Consider the following 13,963-nt stretch of genomic DNA (forward strand, 5'->3'; position numbering starts at 1 on the left):
AACCATCAGAGACTTAGAAAATTCACAAACACCTGGAGGGTAAAAATGAGGGGGAGATGAAAACATTCCCTAGATAATCAAAAGCTGAGGGACTTCATCACCAGTAGATCAGTCCAATAAGAAATGCTGAAGGGAATTGAGCAGGCTGAAAGGAAGGGACACTAAACAATTGACTGAAACCACATGAAGAAATAAAGATTTCCAGTAAAGATCACATGGTAAATATAAATACCACTACTACTGTATTTTTGATTTGTAACTCCACTATTTACTCCCTACAGGATCTAAAATACATAAACTGTGATGATAAATCAGTGGTTTTGGACTCAATGTAAAATATGTAATTTTTGACAAGAACTACATAAAGGTGAGGAAATGGAGGAGTAAAGGAACATAGTTTATATGTCCTATCGAAGTTAAATTGGTATCAAAGAAAAACCAGATTGTTACAGACTTAAGAGGTTAAATTTAAGCCCCATGGTAAATACAAAGAAAGTATCAGAGAATAAGACCATAGAGATGAAAAGTGGAGTATGGGTTATGAGAAGTGGGGGATGGGGCAATGGGGAGTTAAGAAATGATTGTAGGGTTTCTGTTTGGAGTGAAGAGAAATTTCTAGTAATGGATGGTGGGAAGGTGATAGCATTGCAACATTCTAAATGTGATTAAACCCACAATGGAATGCTAGGGAGCAGGTGGAATCAGAAGATTTAGGCTGTATATATGTTTCCACAAGTGAAAAAAAAAATACAGTCTAAATAGATAATGACAATTAAATGCCAAGGATGATCTTGGATTGGATCTAAGGATGGAGGAGAGGAGGCTCAAAGGGACACAGTTGGGACATAAGAAAAAAAAAAAGAAAATATAGAATGTAAGCTTTGTATCAATGTTGAATTTCTTGAACTTCTTAGCTGTGCTTAAAGGGAATGCATAAAAGAATGTTCTGGTTCATGAGAAATGTATATGTGAATTATATTGTTTGTTCAAGGATGTATGCAGACTGCTCTCATATGTTCAGAATACAGAGCAATAGATGATGGACGATAGATAGGGAGGGAAGGAGGTAGGGAGGGAGGGAAAGAAAGAAATGATGGTATAAAAGGATGTTAAAGATGGTGGATCAGGGTAGCAGGGGAGGGGGGTCTGGGTATGCTGAAGTTCTGTGTATGGGGTTTGTATTGTTTTTGCAACTGTTCCTGTAAGTTTGAATGTATTTCAAAATAAAATTTAAAATAATAATAATAATAATAATAGTGGAAGACTTCAATACACCACTCTCTTCTATAGATAGAACAACTAGACAGAGGACCAATCAGGAAACTGAGAACCTAAACAATGTGATAAATGAATTAGACTTAACAGACATATATAGATCATTACATCCCAATGTACGAGGATATACATTCTTCTCTAGTGCCCATAGAACATTTTCCAGGATAGATCACATGCTGGGGCAAAAAACAAGTCTTAGTAAATTTAAAAAGATTGAAATTATTCAAAGCACATTCTCTGACCACAATGGAATGCAACTAGAAATCAACAACCACCAAAGAACCAGACCTTTCATAAATATAAGGAGGTTAAACAACTTACTCCTAAACAAAGAATGGGTCAAAGAAGAAACTGCAAGACAAATTGGTAAATATCTAGAGACAAACGAAAATGAGAACACAAAATATCAAAGCCTGTGGGATGCAGCAAAGGCAGTGCTGAGAGGGAAATTTATAGCTCTTAATGCATATATAAAAAAGCAAGAAAGAGTTAAAACCAAAGAACTAACTGAACAACTGAAGAGGCTAGAGAATTATCAGCAAACTACCCTAAAGCAAGTAGATGAAAAGAAATACCAAAGATTAAAGCAGAAATAAATGAGCTGGAGAACAACAACAACAACAACAACAAAGAAAAACAATTGAGAGAATAAATAAAATCAAAAGTTGGTTCTTTGAGATCAACAAGCTTGACAGACCCTTAGTTAGACTGACAAAGTCAAAAAGAGAGAAGACAAATAAACAGAATCAGAAATGAGAAGGGGATGATTACTACAGATCTTGAAGAAATAAAAAACTATCATAAGAGGATACTATGAACAACTGCATGCATGCTTCTTCTGTCTGAGCTTATATAGTGCTCTAGTAAACTAATCAAGGCCCATGCTGAATGGGCGGGGCCACATCTCCATGGAAACTATTCAATCAGAGTCATCACCCACAGTTGGGTGGGTCGCATCTCCACAGAAACACTCAAAGGATTACAATCTAACCAACACTGATACATCTGCCCACACAAGATTACATCAAAGATAATGGCATTTTGGGGGACATAATACATTCAAACTGGCACACTATGTATCTGATAAGAGACTGAGATCTTGCATATATAAAGAAATCTTACAACTCAATGACAATAGTACAAACAGCCCAATTATAAAATGGGCAAAAGATATGAAAAGACATTTCTCTGAAGAGGAAATACAAATGGCTAAAGACATAAAAAAATGTTCATCTTCACTAGCTATTAGGGAGATGCAAATCAAGACCACAATGAGATTATCATCGCACACCAATAAGAATGGCTGCCATCAAACAAACAGGAAACTACAAACGCTGGAGAGGATGTGGAGAAATTGGAACTCTTATTATTGCTGGTGGGACTGCATAATGGTATAGTCATTCTGGAAGACAGTTTGGTGGTTTCTCAGAAAACTAGATATTGAATTACCCTATGATCTGGCAATTCCAATTCTCGGTATAGACCCAGAAGATTTGAAAGCGGTGACACAAACAGACATTTGTACATCAATGTTTATAGCAGCATTGTTCATAGTTACCAAGAGATGGAAACAATCCAAATATCCTTCAAGAGACAAGTGGATAAACAAAATGTGGTATACACATACATGGAATACTATGCAGCAGTTAAAAGCAACAAGATCCTGAAACATATGGCAATGTGGATGAAACTTGAAGATATAATTCTGAGTGAAATAAGTCAGACACAAAAGGAGAGATATTGTATGTTACCACTTCTGAACAATATAAAATCAGTGTCTTATAGAATATTGGGGACCTAGTTATGGACAGTAGCTAGTGAGGGGGAATGATAATCTAATATATTCAGATATGTTAATGATGATGAATTCAAAGGTATGGTAATGGATAGGGGTGATGTTTTTGTTAATAGGATTATAAGTATCAGAGCTGTATTGAAGGCGAATAGGATTGAAAGGGGTTGTTTAAAGGCATGTTTCCCACAGATCAGCACCACAAATATAGATAGGTGCTTGCATGATATTCTTCTAAGAATGCACTAGCACAGAGAGCTGACAACAGAAGGCTAAATCTACATATTGTATACTAGGGACTCTAATCAATATGAATACCATACTAGTATTATACAAATACTAGGGACAAATAATTAAGGGCTGACAAGAGCTACGACATGTTTTGGGTCATGAGAATTGTTTAAAATGGAGAATGATGAGGATTATACAACAAAAGTGATGATAATGTGAGATATGGATGGCTTATTGTGGACATAATGTATGCTAGGTGAACTTAGGAACCTTCTACTTTAGAAGTCAAGAGGCTTGCTTTGGTGAAACTTATGGTTACAAAGGGGAGGCTAAGCCCACCTATAACTATGCCTAGGAGTCACTTCCAGAGACCCTCTTTTGTTGCTCAAATGCAGACTTTCTCTCTCTAAGCCTAACTCTGCAAATAAATTCGTCACCCTTCCCCCACTGTGGGACATGACCCCCAAGATGAATGAGCCTTCCTGGCAACGTGGGATATGGATTCCAGGAATGAGCCTGACTCTGGCATCGAGGGATTGAGAATGCCTTTCTGACCCAAAGGGGGAAAAGAAAATCAATAAAATAAGGTTTTAGTGGCTAAGAGAATTCAAATAGAGTCAAGAGGCTGTCCTAGAGGTTTCTTCTATGCAAGCTTCACCTAGATATGCCAAATGACCACAATATGATAAGCCCAAGTCAACAGTAGTCCTGAAAACCTTCAAGAATAGCCAGATCCCTATCTGAGACTCTATAAAAGTTTCACTCACCATGTTTATTCTTCAGAAACTTAAATCTTTCAGAGAGCTCCTAAGCCAGCTAAGTCCCAAAACCCAGAGGCAATAGCCTCTTCAAGAACATCAACAAGATGTGTCCCCTTTGCTCATAAAGTTGACACCCTTTTCAACATGAACAGGTTAGGGTGGTCACTGTCTAGACATCCCTGAAGATTGGGAAAGTGATTAAACTAGAAGAAGGAGTAGCAACAAACAAGATGGAATCTAACAAAGGATTATGAATACTGAATCTTTATATAATTTTCTTTTCCTTAATTGTTAGGGTATTAGAATAGCTAGAAGGAAAGAATTGAAATGGTGGAACTGTAACCCATAGCATCCTTTGCAATTTTTTCTACAGCTAATTGTTAAATTGTAATTTGAAAGCTATACCTTTTTGTATAGATGTTATATTTCACAATAAGGTACTAGAACTCATAACAACTTTGGAAATTCCCTATATATCTACTTGTTAAGTCATACTTTGAAAGACATTACCTTTTTGTATATATATTTCACAATAAGGAAATAACTGAAACTGTGGAATTGTAACGTATAATAGTCTTTGAAATTTGCTAACTACTTGTCAAATTGCACTTAGAAAGTTATCACTTCTATGTATATGTTATTTTCTACAATAAAAAAATATTATGAATAAAAAAACTGAAGGAAAATACCACTTAACCTGTATGAAACCCATCTGCTGAAATGTCCAAAGCACTTAAAAATGAAAGGTGAGACACATCTGACTGCAGGATGGCACCACTTTGATTGCTTAGTAATTTCTGCTGAATTGGCTAGCTAGGTTGGTATCCCATTTCAGGGTTCCCTCCCCATGCCCTCGCATTCCTCGCCCTTCCTAGATGAAGAATCATTCCTTAATCAAGGGTGAAAGATGTGTTGAGCTTCTCCTTAACTTGCAAATGCTACAGATGTTTCCTTATTGACATCTACGTCTATAAAAAGAGATTTATCAAAATATATGGTCATTATTTTTAATCACTGCTTATCTACAAGTGCTGATCTAGGCATTTTGCAAATAGTCTTTCTAGTTCTGTAAACAACACTGGAAGGTTGGTATTATTGTCCCTGTTTAACAAATATGAAAACAGGAAGACAAAGATAACATTTACAGAGCTTTCTCACAGAGTCTTAGCTTGCCAGGCTGCTATGACAAACACCACACAATGGGTTGGCTGAAACAACAGGAATTTATTGGCTCACAGTTTTGAGACTAAAGTCAAGATATCAGTAAGACTTGCTTTCTCCCTGAAGACTAGCATTCTGGAGCTGGCTTCTGGCAATCCTTAGGGTTGCTTGGCTTGTATTTCTATTCCTGTCACATGGCGGTGTCCTGTCTCCCTGAAATCTGTAGCATTCTGTGACTTTCACGTTGTCTTTATGATTATAAAGCTTCCAGTAATCCCAATTAAGGCCCATCCTGCTTCAATGGGCCTCAACTAAAAAGAACAACGTCTTATCTAAAAAGAACATCTTCTAAAAGTCCTGTTTACCATGGGTTCAAACCCACAGAAATGCAGATTAAGATAAGAACATGTGTTTGTTGGGGTACATAATTCAACCTACCCCATGTAGGCACTATTAATCTTTGTAAGAGGCATTTTAATGGGATTCTATATAAAAAAGGGAAAACTGAGGTTCAGAGGTTGATCTGTCCTCTCCATTCATCTCCATTGGACTATACATCTCTCCAGACTCTCAGCTTGGTGTGGAAACACAAAGCCTGGGATTCACTTCAGGATCAGACAGAGCCAGGTTCAAACCCCAGCCCCACTGCTTACAAGCCATGCGACCAATTGTTCCTTTTCTCTAATGAGAGCAATTCTTCACGGCACTTCTGCTTGCTTGCAATGGCTTTTATTCTGGACTGTTTTTCAAGATATAGTGGCTCTCTCCAGGTCAGAGGGGAGATTTGTTTGCTGTACGAGAAAATAGAGATAATGTCTCCCTCTAGGTTAAAAGTTTACCAGGTTTGCTAGTCCCCTTTAAAAGATTAGGGTGTGACACAAACCCATTATATGTGCAGCTTCTACCTGGGCCCACCTCCTCAACACCCCCTGGGACTGGGCGGGGGGTAAGAATGGGGAACCAACAAAAACATGAATCTCATGTTGCCAGCTGTGCCATAAGAAAGTCCTTTGTTTCTGACCCAGGAGTCTTGTGTCTTCTGCTAGGCTATGAAACTGTGGCAAGCTAACTTGTCAATGTGCAAGTAGGGTAAGATCTCAACCGCTGCACAGTTCTTAACACTCTCACCCAAATGTCAAAAGAGGCAGTAACTCTCCTATTATTATCTCCCATTGCACCTTAAGCTCTACGGTTTAACATCCACCCCCAGTACAATACTAAAGTTGTTTTTGTTGATGTCACCAAAAACCTGCTAACAGCGTTTGGGTATGTATTTGATTCCAGGTGAAATCTTTCTGGACCTCTGCTGCCTTTGACATTAGTGGCATGCCCTCCTTCTGATGTGCTCTAGTGTTAGCTTCTATAAGATCACACTTTTCTGCCTGTCCTTTGTCCCTTCATGGACTCCCTTTCCCTTAGCAGCCCCATAAATGCCCTGCCTGCCTCTCGTGGCTCAGCCTGCCCTCCCTGGGTGTTCTCACTCACCCTGGTAGTTTTAGGAACCTCTTATACAGTGATGACTCCTATAACCCAGGCTCCAGTCCAGAGCTCTGATACAACTTATCCAGCAACTGGCAACTCCACTTCAAACTCAAGTGGCCCCAAATGAACCCATCCTCCCTCGGCCCTGCACACCTGCTAATCATCCCTCCTGGATCCACTCTCCTGGTTTGTAGTACACCCAGCTGCCTCATTGCCCCAGGCCAGCATCCTTTGCTCTTCCCTGCTCCCTATACCTAAGAGCCAAGCTATCTGTGAGTATCGCTTCCTTCACTCTCTAGTTCGGGAATCTGCAACCCACCAGATGCATTCCTTCACCCAGGTTCCTTCTCAGTTCCTAATCCTTCCTGGCCTGGGTGACTGTAGTGTCCAGCTAACTGGGCTTCCTGCCTCTCCAAGCCCTCTCTACATTGTGGCCAGAGTTATGTTCCTAAAATATAAACCTAATCATGTCACTTCCCTGCTCAAAACACTTCACTAGCTCCTCACAGTCTACCTGACAATGCCAAAGTAATTTAACCACACAGCTCTAATGTTAGATCCCACCCCTTACGGACTCCTTGAACCCTCTCAAAGGCTCCAGCCTTTCCTATGGCCACTGCCACTCAAAATGGAGAAGAAGTGGGGAGGAGGTGTCTCAAAATAACTCATTAAATGGCACTAATTGGTTTTAATTTTTATTGTCTGAACCCAGGAAGTCCTAGGATATTGCATTAAACACCAGTTTCTTCTGCCTGTCTCAAACCCACCTGAATGTTCTTAGGCTTTCTTTAAAAAATCAGAATTTGTATCAGGCACCACATTTCTACCCAATCATTTGCTATCAAGTTTGTTTGTTTCTCACTCAATTATTCGCTACCAAGTTTGTTTGCTTCTCAGAGTCCCCCTGAGAAACAACCTGAACGATTCCTTCCTTCCACCCTTCGACCAAGACTCAGGTTTCTTGGTGATTTATATACATATATAAATTTCGCTTCTTCGCTCTCTAAGCAAACAAACCGATACCCCTGAGTGTCCACCAGGAGGCGCCAGAGGCGACCAGCGACCTGCGGTACCTCCACCGTTAGAGAGGGAGAGATGGATGCAGCAGCGATGGAGCCGGGCTTCCTTTTTTAAGAATCAGTGTGATGGAAGAAAGCAGAACCGCGTTATTTTAGGGAGGCCTTATCACACTCCCCCTCCCGCGTGTAGGTAGCGTCTGGGGTGTGTGCGCCCCGCTCGCGGGCCCAATGGAGAGGCGCTGGCGGCGGCTGTGGCGGAAGCTGGGGCTCCGATCGCTGGTGCAGCCAGCGGTAACCCGACTCCGGCGACACGGGGACTGAAGAGGCGCAAAGGAGAGCGGCGAGCTGCGAACAAAAGCCCTTGGCGCGGGGCCGGAGCCCGCGACTTGCAGTAAGTGAAACGGCCCAGGGACTCGCGAGCCACCGGCACTGGCACGGCCCGGCTCGCAGCGCTCCAGGAGCCCACCCGGCTGAGATGCGGTGGAGGGATGCGGATCGAGTCTGGGGGTGGGTGTCCGAGCCCACGCTGGGGTGGATGGTGCCTTTAGCATCTGGGAGGACCCAAGGGCCTTCACCATCCCCCACAAAGACCCTGGGATGGGGGGCGGGGGAGAAAGTGCGGCCCTAGCTTCTAGTCAGCACTGTTCCAGCAGCTGGAGCACAAATCTATCAGCCCTCCCTGAGGGGCCTTTGGGGACTGAGGCCCCCTTGGCTTCATACCTGGGTCTCCTTTGGCAGTGGGAAATCGCCCATAAACTTCCTTAGGCAAACGAGGGCCTCGCAGCAATGCACTTTGGGCATGAAGAGGACCTTCTTTGTGTGTGTGTGTGTGTGTGTGTGTTTTCTTGCCACGCTGTATCCCCGGCCGCCAGCCTAAACTACAAACAAATACACCTAATCCTCCAGGGGATCCTCCAGCACCTCCCTCGCCGGCTGTTGCCTGCACCTCGATCGTTGTCATCTTAACTTGCAGCCTCCGGGGGGTCAGATGCCCAGGGGAACCTTGCCACAGGTCTCTGCCCGCATTCGGGACTGCGGGAGACTGAGGCCGATCTCTGTGCACCGGCCACCCACCACCACCCCAGCCTGTGTTGTCAGGGCATCGGTATAAGGATTTACGTTCCACCAGGCCGCTGTGCCTAATCCGAAAGGGGATTAAGTTGAGGGGACGGAGGTGGAGAGTATGCATGCGGAGGAGGGAACTGCTCTCAAATGTATTCCTCGATGTCTCTCTCCTTTGTCACCCGCACAGACTCCTCAAAAGGGCGGAGGCCCAGCCATGGTGGACCCAGTGCCTGAAGAAGAGAAGGCGGGAGCCGAGCCTGTCGGCTCCGAAGGAGACGAGGCTGCCGCGTCCGTGCCCCCTGAGACCCAAGGTGCCCAGCAGCCGGCGACCGCCTTGGCCTCGGCTTCGGCGGCTGTGCCCCGCAAGGCAGAAGTTCCGTGTGCGGCAGGAGACGGCGGAAGGCGGGAGCAATCCCCTCTGCTGCACCTCGACCTCTTTAACTTCGACTGTCCGGAGGCCGAGGGCAGCCGCTACGTGCTGACCAGCCCTCGCTCGCTAGAGGCTTGCGCCCGCTGCGCCATCAAACCGGTGGAGCTGCTATCGCGTCCACTGGCGGACCTGGTGCGCGAGGCCCCGGGCCGCTCCATGCGGGTGGCCACTGGTCTGTACGAGGCGTACGAGGCGGAGCGGCGTGCCAAGCTGCAGCAATGCCGGGACGAGCGCGAGCGGATCGTGCGGGAGGAGAAGCGTCGCCTCTTCACGCCGCTGGGCCCCGCGGCCGTCGCGGCCTCCGCGGCCTCGGCGCCGAGCGCAGGCAGCAGCAGCAGCTGCAGCAGCGCTAGCCTCCCGGCCTCACCTGGACCGCGTGCGGCCCGCAAAGCTTCTTCCAGCCCTTCCCCAGCCCAGCACCAACCTCCGCCCGCGGGCTCCCGGACAGGTAGGAAGAGTCACTCTCTAGACTCGCTATCCCGCCGGCGCGAGGGCGCCCTCAGCTCCGAGTCCGGCGCGTCGTCGTCGTCCTACAGCGGAGAGAGCCTGCGAGAGCTACGCTGGCCTCCCCGGGCCTCGGCCAGAAACAGTTGCCCCGCGGGGTCGGCGTCCTCTGCCTCCAACCCTTTGGGCCGTCCATCTGCCCTGGCCCTGGTTCCGCTCACGGGCCGCAGCTTCAGTCTCGGCGACCTAAGCCACTCGCCGCAAACCGCCCAGCACGTGGAGCGGATCGTGCGTCAAGTGCGCACCGAGCAGGGCCTGCGAGGAGTGCCGGAGCGCGACCGGAAGATAGCGGCGCTGATGCTGGCGCGGCACCAGGAGGAGCGTCTGTTGCTGGAGCAGCGTGCTGCGGCCCACGGTCAGTGGGAGCAGCAGCGCGTGAGCGCCGAGCAGCGCCGCGAGCGCGAGGAGCGCGAGAAGCAGCGCGCCTTGGAGCAGGGCCGTCGGGCCTGGGCCGCGCAGGTGGAGGAGCGGCGCGGCCGCCGGGGCCGAGAGGAGCGCCAGGCGGCGCGGCGGCGGCAGCGGCAGTGCGAGCGCAGCGAGGAGAGGAGGCGCGACCTGGCCGAGCGTCAGGGCTTGCTGCGGCGGGAGCGGGCGGAGCGCGCGGCCACGGAGGACCGGCTGCGCAAGCTGCAGCAGGAGCAGAACCTGAAGCAGCGGGAAGAAGTCCTGCAGGAAGGGCGCGAGCGGGCGGAGCAGGTCCGCAGGGAGCGCGCCCAGCGCGCGGCTCGCGCCAAGCAGCAGCAGGAGGGCCAGCTGCAGCGGGAGAAGCGAGAACTGAGCCGGGCGGAGCGGGCTCGCCACGAGGCTCTGCTGCAGGGCCGCGCCCGGCAGGAGCGCGAAGAACAGGAGGGTCTGCGGAGCTCCCTGGAGGCCAGCTTGGGCCGTGCGCAGGAGAACTACGAGCAGTTGTTGGAGCAGCGCACCCGGGACCTGCGGGAGCGTGCCCGGCGGGAGGAGCTGCAGGGCCGGCGGGCCAAGGAGGCGGCGGAGCGCAAAGGGCGGGAGCATCAGGCGCACCTGGAGGCCCTGGCCCGGGCCGGGGAGCGGCGGCTGCAGCACGCGGCGCAGGTGGCCGAGGAAGCGGTGCAGCAGAAGGCGCGGCGCGTAGGCCAGAGCCGGATGGAGAAGGAGCGGACCCAGCGCGCCAACAAGGAGAAGGTGGAGAGGGACGAAGCCTGCCGCCGGCGGGAGCTGCTCCAGGCCATCGGGCGCAAACTGGAGCGCAGCGAGCAACTGTCTCGGGAGCGGCGCAGCGCGCTGGAGACCTCTCGCTCCACCGCCCGGGCCTCCTTCCACGTTCGCGAGAAGGTGCGCGAGGAGACCAACACCCGCTCCTTTGACCGGATGGTGCGGGACGCTCAGTTACATGCTAACCTGGACCGCAAATGACCATGGCTCTGTGCCGAGTTGACTGCCTCGCACAGCCCGGAGAGGCCTCCCTGGTCCCTTTTGACCAAACCGTAGAGTAATCTAGTCAGGGCGCATTATCGTGGCCTCTCTAGGCTTCTGACCAATGAGACAATGAACGGATGCCCCTTTGTTTTTAAAAACTTACTTCGTTTGCCGATGACAGCACAATCCTTGATCACATCCACGCTTGGTGGCTCCCGCTCTGGCCGTTGCAGAGCGTCCTTGTGTGTCTTTTGGTTTGAAGCAGAGAGGTGCCAAGGAGAAAGCGTTCAGTTCAGGACTTGGGGAGAGGGGACCCCTAGGAGTGAGGAAGCACCGAGGTGATTGTCCCCACCCATCTGCTGCAGTCATCCCAAGCTCTTTTCAGATATTGGTGTCTGAAAGGACTTCTTTTTCTGCAGCTAAGATGGCATCTCCCTGACTCACCTCCATTTTGACAACTTGGCAAGTTGCACAAAGCTCAGAGGCCTCCCAGAAAAGCACATCTCTTCCAAGGTGTCAGGCCACACTCAAATGACCCAAAAAGCTGTTGATTTTTGTATGCTTGACTTTTAATTGGCCACCTGAGCAAATTCTCTTAGTTCTGATAGTTTTTCAGTTGATTCCCCTAGGTTCCTAGTTAGACAATCATCTGCAAATAATGATCAATTTGTATCTCTTTCTCTCTCTCTCCTGTTCTCCCAAGTGGCACAAGAAGTGGGTTGGATTGCTGGTGCTGTTTAGCTTTAATGGAAGCCCCCAGCTCCTGGGGAGGCAGGGTCCCTTAAGCCACAGTGTTCTACCCACGTTAAGCTTCCTCACAGGTTGTTTGGGGGAGGTATGTCTGATGCCCCCCACCCAGTGTGGGGCCCGGAGTTGCTGCACTACTCCCAGGCAGACAGCAGCTGTGCCTTAAGGAGCAGAGCTACCTTACATTTCTGCCCAGGCCATCCCTGCCTAAAACTCCAGCCCTGGCAGCAGTCCCCCAAGCGTGGGCCCCAGAGAGTTTGGGGTGTAGGATTTCCTCTGTGAAGGAACCATCACAACTGTTCTGAGGGCAATTGGGGTGTCCCTCCTTGGCTGCTTCACTGTGGTGGCTGGAGAGCTGGAATTGCCTCTTAGCTGTTGAGAGCCTTGCTGCTATGGTTAGCTGGGGATCTTCCTCTCTTGCCCTCCCATGAGGAAAGAGAGAGTCTGCCCTTCAGTTCCTCCTTCCTTCTCACCTGTAACTGAAAGTACTTAATCAGTCTTTTGGTTCCTCACCTTCCCCATCCACCCAGTGGGGCCATCAGTTCTCCTCTTCTGGTACCTCAAGGTCTCCCGAATCCAAAGTGCCATCGGTATTATTTGTTGGTCTTCTTTGTGCCTTTCTTGACCTGGAGTTGGCAGGCAGGAGGGTTTTTGTTAGCCTAGTTTTTTTCTGAGAATGAATCGCTGACATTGGAATGGGCACTGCATCATGGACAGACGGCCGTTTACCTTCTGGGTGAAAGTACTTGCAAGACCAGGTCACTCCCTCGTCCATAAGGTCACGGTCAGCCGTCATCAGACAACTTTAACCCTTAGAGTGCTTCCCTTCCATGAAGCCAAAATCCACCCCCAACTCCACCCAATTATTGACTCTGCCTTCATCAGGGGAGGTGGGAAGTAAAGCAAAGCATCACTTTTTACATTAAAATAGGAATGTAAATTAAAAGTTACCAAAAAGAAAAAAGAAGAAACAGGGTAGAGAGCTAGTACATTAGACGCATTTCATATGTATTCTGTGGGCAGAATTGTCCCTTAAATGGCTGATTATTCTGCATAATCACACACACATTATCTCCACCTACCGCCGCCACCCCACCCCACCCCCCCACATCACAGACACGAGTATTGTGTAGAAGAAAGCTTACTTAGGTGTTACACTTAAGATGTTGTGAAACCAGGAAAAGAGCTGTGCCAAGGTTTATTTCTTGAATGGGTGGATTTTCTTCCTCAAGTTTCTTTTTGTCGGTAACCAGGTTGCCACTGAGATGTAATGATTGGCGTTGTCTGTGGGTCAAGTGCATGTTTAACTAAAAGGTGTGTGCGATTCTGTTTCCTACTTTGTGGTTCCTGATTTGCCAAGGGGCTTTTAAAACCTTAATAGAAAGTTCCACACTAACACTACTCACTTCCAAAGAATGTGCATTTGTTTGAGAAGGAGACAATCTGTTTTTTGGAATTAGGCACTGACAGGTACCTAGGTGATCTTACCTGGCCCTTTCCCCAGTTTCTTTTCTGACTTACTGAGTGACGTTGGATAGACAACCTCTCTGTGCCTTGGTTTCCCCACCTGTAGAATGGGGATTGTGAGTTCTGTCCTCAGGGGATCTTGCATAAACACTGTGAGGATGAATCAGAATCCTAGTGGTAGCGGTGTGCTCCCAGTGCCAGGACTCGGGAACTGCAGGTGCAATCACTAGATAACCAGAAAGGGTCATGTGACTGTGCTGTGTCTGAAGAGTGCAATGCACTTCCATGACTAGTGCAGAAAAGGGCAGACTTGAAAAGCATGTTGCAGGTCACAGTGTCACATGTGATGCAGAGGCCCAGGACTGAAGTCACTGCAGTAGAGGTTTGTACTTAGAAGCAGTGTCTAAAGGCAAAAACTTTTGGATTCTTATCCAGGATAGCTAAATAGAAGTAATGCCAAAACTGAAGTCAAACCTAACAACAGTAAAGACCAACTCCTCCAAATTCCAGACTGTCCCACTCTCTATTCTAAGATAAGTGGCCACATTGCTCTTTGTAGAGGAGCAAATTCCAGAATTCTTTGCTGGGCCCTTTATTTATATTCTCTTAATGTGATGCCAGAGAGGAGAGGGTGTTT

The 13,963-nt window shown here is 47.9% G+C and overlaps 1 protein-coding gene across 1 annotated transcript; it reads left to right on the forward strand.

The window, feature by feature from the left end:
- The first annotated feature begins 7,810 nt into the window (after positions 1-7,810).
- On the forward strand, positions 7,811-12,957 carry CCDC177 (coiled-coil domain containing 177). Its single transcript, XM_037832437.1, has 2 exons — positions 7,811-8,112; positions 8,974-12,957. Exon 2 carries the CDS (start codon positions 9,001-9,003, stop codon positions 11,107-11,109), a length of 2,109 nt encoding a protein of 702 aa, XP_037688365.1. The 5' UTR covers positions 7,811-8,112; positions 8,974-9,000; the 3' UTR covers positions 11,110-12,957.
- Positions 12,958-13,963: the final 1,006 nt, after the last annotated feature.

This window comes from Choloepus didactylus, chromosome 4 (assembly GCF_015220235.1).
Source record: "Choloepus didactylus isolate mChoDid1 chromosome 4, mChoDid1.pri, whole genome shotgun sequence".
Taxonomy (NCBI): Eukaryota; Metazoa; Chordata; class Mammalia; order Pilosa; family Megalonychidae; genus Choloepus; species Choloepus didactylus.